The sequence below is a fragment of the Homalodisca vitripennis genome, chromosome 1, assembly GCF_021130785.1.
Source record: "Homalodisca vitripennis isolate AUS2020 chromosome 1, UT_GWSS_2.1, whole genome shotgun sequence".
Lineage (NCBI taxonomy): Eukaryota > Metazoa > Arthropoda > Insecta > Hemiptera > Cicadellidae > Homalodisca > Homalodisca vitripennis.
The window spans coordinates 232,092,636-232,102,782 of record NC_060207.1 but is presented as its reverse complement, the minus strand read 5'-3'; the positions used below and the strand labels follow the sequence as shown (position 1 = coordinate 232,102,782).

Sequence of the window (10,147 nt, the reverse complement as noted above, 5' to 3'; positions counted from 1 at the left end):
TCAGAGGCTTTTATTAACATTCCACCGGCATAAATATTTACAACCAAACATTTGAACAAAGTCCAGCTAATAAGTTAGATGAAAATTGATACCTATCACCTAAATCTAACACATCAGTTATAAAAAACAATTACAAACAGATACATAAGGTTCAATTACAAGAAGAGGTTAGTATCGAACAATATCAACTTACACAGAGAGGCATAAATATATACACACACTTTAAACAAAGGCAAGCTTATTAATCAGATGAAAATTGACGTCTATCGCCTAAAACTAAAATATCTATAATTCAAACAATTACAAATAGGCATATAAAGTTCAATTAAAAGAAGAGGTTTAGTATCGAGCGACAGGAGCTTAAATAGGGCGGCAGTTGCAGAAATAAGGCGGTTGGCCTGTGCGGCGGATGCGTCGCTGATGACCGGCTGCTGTCGTGCTCCTCCGTAAATTAATGGATATAGTCTCGGCTCTCTAACTGAGAGATCACGGGTTCAAATCCCAGGGACGTCCAATCAGGCATAGACACGATTGATAGTGTACTTTGCGAATAAATACCAGTGTACTAAAATAAATATTAGTGTACATCAAAACCAGCATAGTTTAAAGCCGAGAATAAAAAAAGAAAAAAAATGGCTGACGTCATCAGTCGCTGCGGGCTGCGCGCGACCCTTGTTATGCCTTGTTACCCTTGTATCCGTGATGTATCCCTTTTGAAATGACGGTTTGCCCTTTTCCTGTGTTTAGCTTTTTTTTTTTTTTATGCTAATGTGAGTTTTGTGCTTCTAAAAAAAGATATAGGTATAATATAACCTCATTTAGGCAATTAAACTTATTTGGGATTTATTTATATGCAGTCGTTAGTGTGTCGATGTCTTTATTAAAGGTTTGCTAACTACCTAAAATCTATTATGGATAAATAAAAAAAATGACATTTCTCGGTAAGTCATACAGAGTAATTTAGATATTTTAAAATGTAATGGTCCTGTTTCTATGTCCAGCAATTGTCACAGTAATTTATTTTAAGTAACCTAGTTACACTGGATGTAATGTTTTCTAAATTAAATTAACGTAGTATATACACGTTTAATATTTACTAGCCTGTATCATTTACTTGTAGAATTTGTATTGTAGGTAGGCCTAGGCTTTTGTGATAAATGAATAGTACATTAATAGTTTCAATGGTCTAGTATACTATAAAGCCCCCTTTTAAGTTTGTTTACAAAATTAGAGAACTTGATTGTCTATATTTGTAGGACACATTCAAAATAGTAATAAAATTAAAAGTAGTCAACAGGGAAATTGGAAGTATAATCACAGCCCATGATTATTATAGTCTACTAGGCTATACTGAACTGTAAATTCCCTTAGTTTATCTGGCCATTGATAGAGAACCTATAAGAGTTTCTTCTGACTACCTAACAATCATATTTCTTTGGTAGTCAGAAAATAGCAGTGTGAAACTGCCCATAGATTCCATCCATAGAAAGAACTAATCCTATGACACAAATCGTAACTTGGTTTATGAATTACTCCTGACCTAGTTCCTGAACTACCACTAACCTACTTTCTGAACCAGTTCAATTAACAAAACTAAATTATAATGTTATTATTTGAAAACAAAAAGAACAAATAAAAAATCTATAGAATCTACTTAACTGGTTTTCATGAACAAAGTGTATTAAATTTCACTAGACAAATACAGAAATAAACAAATCTATAAATGACCGTCCTCATTCGGCTTCGGTGGCGCCTTCCTCACAATTTTGGCGAAATTGAATAGCATCCCTACAAATTGTGTTTTTTATTAATATATTTGTTTTGTTAGTTGAATCAAGAACTACATTTATTAATTCATTATTCTTTTACGTTTGTAATTAATGCAAAACATACATTGTTTTTCAGTAAAATATTGTCTACTACATTTGTTTTAAAGATTGATACTAGGCCAATAGCAGTTTTGGTACTTTGGGATTATACCGACCACACCCAGACATGAATCGTTATTTGATATTTTGCTTCTACTGATTACTAGATTAGCGTAGAACAATATTTCTTCAATATAAAACAGGAATTGTCTTATCGCAAACCCCTCCCCACCCTCAGACAGAGGTCAAAGTCGAGCGGTCTAGTAGATAACGTGATTGCAGAGTCTCGCCGCCCGTTCAGCTGGTGCGTCGCTTTGTTGTACTTCTGTGTTTTACCCCTACATTTCTCCAAACTCAACATTCATTCCATTCAACAAAAACAAACATTACCAAACTAAAACTAAACTCTTTATTGAAAAAATAAACACACAAAACTTCTTTTATTCTTGATTACACTCCGCCACCGAAAATGGGAGTGCCTCCGGCCATCGGCGCGGGCTTCGGCTGCCCCGCGCTGATGTCAACGAAAGAAAAAACATCCCTCGAGATAGTACCTATCAGTAAAATATCATATTCTAGAGGGCAATTATGTACCGTGCAAATCATGTAATGCCGCGCGGCCCTGCCGTAATCGGGATTCTCGAGAAAGATAAGATAACAGCGACAACAATAGCGATCACAATACCTGGAAATGCTTGTAAGTTTGTAATTTTGTAATTAAAGAGTTGTTTTTTCGTTCTATAATGTTTGTTTCTATAAATTTTATTTCTGTGTTCTTCATACTGGTGTGGTCGGTATAATCCCAAAGTACCACAGTTTTAAATTTTTATTTCACTGTAGGCTATTGTTTTTTTATTTATGTACATAACAATCCATTATTTTATGGCAAAATATGTTTTTAATTTTTCTTTGTGTTTAGTAAATAGTGTATAATTTTGTGAATTGATGCTGTTTTTTTTATTTGAATACTCCATGGGAAATACTACGGCAACTTTCTTTTGGGGTGCGTACTTACGTAGTGGCAGAAGAATTGAGTCAGTGTTGCGTGAGATTGTGGCACAGCACAACAAATTTAGTTACTTTGGGATTATACCGACCACACCAGTATGAAGAACACAAAAATATAAATTTATAGAAACAAACATGATAGAACGAAAAAACAACTCTTTAATTACAAAATTACAAACTTACAAGCATTTCCAGGTATTGTGATCGGTATTGTTGTCGCTGTTATCTTATCTTTCTCGAGAATCCCGATTATGGCAGGCCGCACTGCATCACATGATTATTTAAGTTTTTTGCACGGTACATAATTAATTGCCTTTCCATTACAATTAAATTTATATTTCTGATCAGCCCCTCTAGAATTTGATATTTTACTGATAGGTACTATCTCGAGGAATGTTTTTCTTTCGTTGACATCAGTGCGGGGCAGCACCGGAGGATGCTTTGACTTTGACCTGTGTCTGAGGATGGGGAGGGGTTTGCGATAAGACAATTCCTGTTTTATATTGACGGAATATTGTTCTACTACGCTAATCTAGTAATCAGTAGAAGCAAAATGTCAAATAACGATTCATGTCTGGGTGTGGTCGGTATAATCCCAAAGTACCCAAATTTACATTTTCAATGTTGAAGAAAATATTTTTTTTCAGTTAAGAAAAGTTATTCCATGTAAAATCTTATATGTGATATGTGTTAAAGACAGTGAACTAACAGAGAAACTTACTTAGGGTATAAAAGTGTTGTGTGTAGATTTTATTTTTAGTATAGCTGTTCAAACAAAATGTGAGCAAATTGCCATAAAACGTGTACTTTTGTACAAATAATGGGGCATATAATAATGTGGTAAAAAATTTTCATTTGTTAATTCTTTTTATATTTTACAGACCTTAATTGTTGGTATCTACAAACAGACATTTGTTAATATTTATTATATTGTCTGCATCTTAATTATTGATTAGAGTGGTATCTACAAACAGACATTGTTAATATTTATTATATTGTCTGCATGTTAATTATTGATTAGAGGGGTGTCCACAAACAGACATTTGTTAATATTTATTATATTGTCTGCATGTTAATTATTGATTAGAGGGGTGTCTACAGACATACATTTGTTAATTTTTATGATATTTTCCAGATCTTAACTGTTGATTAGAGTTGTAGAGTGGTGTCTACAAACAGACATAATGCCAGCTGTCGTGGTTGTAGACAGACCTCCCCAGAGGAGTGAAGCCATGTGGTTGGCTCTCAAGGCACACATAATCAGGGAACGACAAAAGAAAAAACAAGGTAAGCCAGTTTTCTTCTTTGGGTTAGACCAGCGTTTCCCAAACGGTGGGTCGCGAGTGGATTTAAGGTAGGTCGCAGCGTGACTGTCACTCGTAAGGCCATGTCACACTGCCGTGGCGTCGCGTCCGTCCATCCATAGTATGAACGTCCGCGTATGCCGCGACGGTCTCGAATCCCGTCAAACTACCAGACACACATCCGCGTCCGCGGCCAACGCCACGTATTTCTAGGAGGATGGAAGCTCAGTACACAATAAAATGTCGTTACTCACCCTTATGATTGTAGTTCACATTGCAGCTATATGTGTCCTGAGTAACTCGTAAAAACTTTGTAGCTGTAGCACAAATAGTTTTTGAGTTTTTACGGTAATGTAAAACACAGGTTTCGGAAAATCGCTGTCAAAGTTTTTTTAACACTAAATTTACATTAAAATTGTTTAAAATTTTGGTACTTTGGGATTATACCGACCACACCCAGACATGAATCGTTATTTGACATTTTGCTTCTACTGATTACTAGATTAGCGTAGAACAATATTTTGTCAATATAAAACAGGAATTGTCTTATCGCAAACCCCTCCCCTCCCTCAGACAGAGGTCAAAGTCGAGCGGTCTAGTAGATAACGTGATTGCAGAGTCTCGTCGCCCGTTCAGCTGGTGCGTCGCTTTGTTGTACTTCCGTGTTTTACCTCTACATTTCTCCAAACACAAAAATTCAACACAAACAAACATTAACAAACTAAAACTAAACTCTTTATTGAAAAAAAACACTCAAAACTTGTTTTTTATTCTTGATCACACTTCGCCACCCAAAATGCGAGTGCCTCCGGCCATCAGCGCGCTGATGTCAACGAAAGAAAAACATCCCTCGAGATAGTACCTATCAGTAAAATATCAAATTCTAGAGGGGCTGATCAGAAATATAAATTGAATTGTAATGGAAAGGTAATTATGTACCGTGCAAAAAACTTAAATAATCATGTGATGCCGCGCGGCCTGCCTGCCGTAATCGGGATTCTCTAGAAAGATAAGATAACAGCGACAACAATACCGATTGCAATACCTGGAAATGCTTGTAATTTTGTAATTAAACAGTTGTTTTTTTCGTTCTATCATGTTTGTTTCCATAAATTTATATTTTTGTGTTCTTCATACTGGTGTGGTAGGTATAATCCCAAAGTACCAACATTTTAATTTAGCATATCTAACCAGCAGCATAACACCTTCTCTTTCCTTGTCTTATTGTTCTTTTTCAATTCTTAGCTTCCTTCTTGCTCTTCTTACTTCCAGTGTTCCCAATTTTGCCTTTTTCTCCGAGTATCCCACTCTCAAGATGTCAAAATTTTCAATGAGATTCCTAATGGTTTTTTCGACAACATATCTTTGTGAGCGTGCCTTTTCAACCTTGGTTCACACCAAGAATAAGTATAAAAACAGACTGGTGGACGTTGAAAGTGATTTAGGCCTCAAAATATCTAATTTTAATCCTGACATTGAATTACTTGTTCAGTCAAAACAATGCCAGAAGTCCCACTAGTATTATAGAAAAATTATTTGTAATCTTGAATAACCAATAAACTCTTTCTATGTTTTCAATACTAAGCTGTGTACATATTTATTTACATTTTACATTTTTTTTTTCTATACACGTATATAAATATAAATCATGTGTATTTTATTTTAATGTTGTATATACATACATACATATGTACCTGTATATATAAAATCACGAGTTGCGAATGTGAAAAAACATTTGGAAGTGGGTCGCCAAACACAAAAGGTTGGGAACCACTGGGTTAGATCATAAAACTAAGTCTACAGTACTAAATGGACATTTTAGGTTTTGTTATCATTTTCTATTATTTGTTATCAGACATTGTTTTCATGCCTTGTTAATTTTTTCTGCCACGTGTTTTTAATTCACAAATGAAGAACAAGAAGCAGATGCTGAGGTGGAACGACAACGTAAAGAGAGGGAACGTCAACAGAAGCAAGACAAAATGACTCTGGGAGAGACTCGGGAACAGATTTCTCAGTTGGAGCAGAGACTGCAACAGCTGAAGGAAGAGAAACATCAGCTGTTTCTGCAGCTCAAGAAAGTATTGAATGAAGATGATAACAGGAGAAGGCAGCTTGTTAAGGAATCCAAGTAAGCATAAACCGTACGGTTATTTGAGAATGAACTGTTGTGATGAACTTTTTGTATTATAAATTCAGTTTCTCTTAGATGGGAAGAAAGGTTGAAACAGGCACTAGGAGAAGAGACTCTTAGATAACTTACACAATAAAAGAACTCTAGTCAGTGGGTACCCATGAAATTATTTTCATTAAGTGGAATATTTATAGAATAGATACAAGGTTATAGATAAGTTATAGAAGGTTACAAATTGAATCGTGTGAATATGTGTATATAAACATAATTTTGAACTAATTGTAACTAAATCAACCCCATGTTTTACAAACAAATTTAAACCCTTTTAGTGCCAACGTCCGTATATACGGACGTTTGAATAACTACCGAAGAATGCAGACGTCCGTATATACGGACGTTCGGAGTAAAAGTCATACCGCAATCATTTTTTAACTTGTTATAAATTTGTTGGTATACAAACAATCAGAATGAACCAATCTACATAAAAAAAATAATAATAGTAATATCGTAAAGTTAGTCAGGTGTTTAGCAATGATAGAAATGGCCGTGATTGTTGCATCAGACAAAGTTGTGTCAGCTGATAGTTCACATCTAACCTCTGTGTTTGGTTGTTTGTGTTGCTGCTTCCACAGTGTTTGTTTGTTGATAAATAGTTTACTAACAATGTTTTACTAACATAAAAAAGTAAACTTCAATAAAATGAAACGCTCGCGATCTCCACTTAGCGAGAATACAGTTCTTGCCGTATTAGAATCAGATGATTTGAGTGACGAGTCTGCTGAAAGTCCGCCTAACTATAATACCTATGTACAAAAGTGTGTGTAAATTTTTTTAAAATATTTTACAAAATGTACATTATTTTTTTAAGTAGAAAGTAGTTTCAGAGAATTTTTGGTTTCGTAGTGGAAAATATTATAAGCTTTATAAAGAAGCTAAATAGTGTAAATAACACAAAAAAGTAAAAATGTAACTTTCTAAAAAAAATTAACATGTTTTTTTTGGTTTTTTTCAAATATATTAACCAAAACTTTTTATGTGTTTATTCAGTTTTAATTCCTCTTTCAAGTGATAGTATGTGTTATAGTGAAATATTTTTTTTAAAGTACTATTTTTCATGTGAAACTGGAAAAATATAAAAACTGTGTGTAAAATGTCTACTATTTAAAATTTTTTTAAGTTCATTACATTTAGAAATATAATTTGCTTTATAGTTTTTTTATAAGGGAATTTATTTTACTGCAAAACAATGAAAAAATTAGGAAAATATCTCAATATTTGTAATTTTTACAATTTTTTTTAGTAAAATACTGCAAAACGGCTGAAATAGGCCTGGCATCCTTCAGTAGTATCATGTGAAAAATCACTGGCACTTCTCAGACCAACTTTTGATTTTTTTGTCTGGCACTAAAAAGGGTTAACCCTTTGTGCGCCGGCGCTCCCGCGCGCCGTCATTCGCTAGACCGCCAGACGTTTGAGCACCGCACGGATCCAATACCGCCACGGCAAAATCACCCGTTTTTTGCATGGTCACATATTAAATTAGCCTACATAACTTTCGTAAATTTTGAGCTAGCCTTTTAGTTTTGGTTTTGTTTTTGAGGGGAAGAGATGTACTTTCAGTTGATGTAATAAATTACACTTTTATTATTTTTTTTTACATTTGTTTAGTAGTATGTATGCCTGTCGTAATTAAAAAAATAAAAAATCTTAAGTTTGAGGTCCAAAAACACACTGGATAAGTAACTTGGGCTCAAATAACGTTTTTAACCTAAAAGTATGTATTGTTTTGAGCATATACTAAAAGTTACAAATATATTCCACAGAAATTGCATAAAATAATGTAATTTAAGTAAAATTCAAAAAATTTCAAAAATTCCGCTGTAGGATGAAGATACACTTGTTACTATAGAAACAAGTAAATATCAATATTTTATAGTTGAAATGAAGCAGAGCAATACAATTCAAAGTTGATATAAATATATTTAAATATATTTTATATATATTATGTTTAAACTATAAGGACAAAGACGTAAAGTTCACAGAGCCACTATAGTGGCCCGCGGCGCTCAAGGTACCGCATACAGCGAGCCACCATAGTGGCTCACGGCGGTCAAAGGGTTAAATGCTTATACATTTTTTTCATGTAAAGTTTTAAGATTTTGGAGTTTCTACATGTTTGGAAGTGTTAAGATTGTATTTACATGCCAATGTTTGAGGGATATTGTCCCTTCAGTGTTTTACCAAACAAACATCTAAACTGTACTAGATCATTTCGAGACTGAGCCGGAAGGGATATTTATAATTATAGCTCTGAATGTTTTTATCATCAAGGATATAACTTCCCGTTTCACCCAGCATTTTACAGTGAATGAGCATTTTTAAGACAAACAATATTTCGTACAATCGATATGGCACCAAGTCCTTCACTTATCGCAATAGTCAACGACAGCCGGCACTCTCTGTCAGTCACCGTTGCCGTTTGTGAACATCATTATTTTAGATCTGGCTTTGTAATAAATGGATTAAATGAAGAATACTGTTGATAGAGAAAAACACAAAATATATAAAATTGTAAATAATTTATGATTGTAAATTATAAAGTTATATGATACAATTGTATGAGAAATGACTACTAGAAAATGACATCATATTTGCATTATCTTTGCATAAACAGTTGTATTTTATAAGAAATTACTTAGAAAATTACATTGCATTTTATATAATATTCTTCAATAATTTGTAGTGTGTTGAGAATTCTTCAATATACTCTTGTGTGCTTTCCTTGTTCATGAAGACCCTGTATTTGGCTAATGCTGTGAGAGAAGTAAATGAATAACTAAAATAACTATTGAGAATCGGAAATCAAGTGATTATTCTCAGCTGTTAGAAAAGTGAAAATCTTGTATGACCAGAAAAGAAAAGAAAGGAATCAAGCTTCATATTGATACTTAGCTAACTTTTATAGAGCAAAATTCATTTTATAAAAATAAATATAAAGAAGTTTCTAACTAACAAATAATTACTCCATGACACTGTCAAGGTAAAAGCTCTCGTGATCTTGTAATTTCTGTTAAATATGAAGTTAAATTTGGTAATAGTCAATATTTTTTTATAGTTCTTTAGATAAAAACTAATAAAACATTATTTCCACAGCGATGTCATGGAGATGTACGGCTACCCAGGAGTGGCCTTGGGAAATCCACAGCTGTTCCTTCAACAGAATATTCCCCTGACCAACCGCAACCCCCTTTACAAAGTGCCACCCTCGCACACTCTACTGCAAGCGGTAAGTCATCGTTACGTCATTTACTATTTGTTAAGTAAATTAAATGTACACTGTTATGTCCATAGAATCCTCCCTTGATTACAAAAACTCATTTTTGAGAAAGTGCAAGTGCAATTAAAACCAAACAGTGTTACAAAGTTGACTCTTATCGAACTCTGGTAGTGGGAAACAGTAAAATACAACACTTGACATCTAAAAAGAAGATGTTAGTCATAATTTGGCACACAAGGGAACACAAGTCACACACAACACAAGGCACACAAGTCATAATTAGACAAGGGAACATCAACACAAACCTAAATTCTGAGACATGAAATATTTATAACAATTTATAAGATGTCAGAACCTCCAGGTGGTTAATGTTTTGTTGTGTTCTTTTTCTTTGGATATCCTGGACAATAACATTGTTTACTAACAAGACTTTACCAGTCTTATACAAATTTCATTAAATCTTGATCATATAACAGTATTAAGTTTTCCTGATTTGCTTTAAAGTTTGGCTAACTATTAGCTTTAGAGCTTCATAGAACTGCACTTGTATTATAAC

At 33.8% G+C, this 10,147-nt stretch overlaps 1 protein-coding gene across 2 annotated transcripts in view; it reads left to right on the top strand.

The window, feature by feature from the left end:
* The first annotated feature begins 758 nt into the window (after positions 1-758).
* LOC124353135 (G protein pathway suppressor 2-like) overlaps positions 759-10,147 on the top strand; it is a 31,195-nt gene continuing 21,806 nt past the window's right edge. For both annotated transcript variants that reach the window (XR_006921570.1, XM_046802987.1), the window contains exons 1-4: positions 759-941; positions 4,012-4,163; positions 6,095-6,311; positions 9,468-9,600. Coding sequence is in view for 1 of the 2 variants with exons in the window: in XM_046802987.1 (XP_046658943.1) it covers positions 4,061-4,163; positions 6,095-6,311; positions 9,468-9,600 (453 nt within the window). In the remaining variant the exon portion in view is untranslated. The remainder of the gene's footprint in view (positions 942-4,011; positions 4,164-6,094; positions 6,312-9,467; positions 9,601-10,147) is intronic.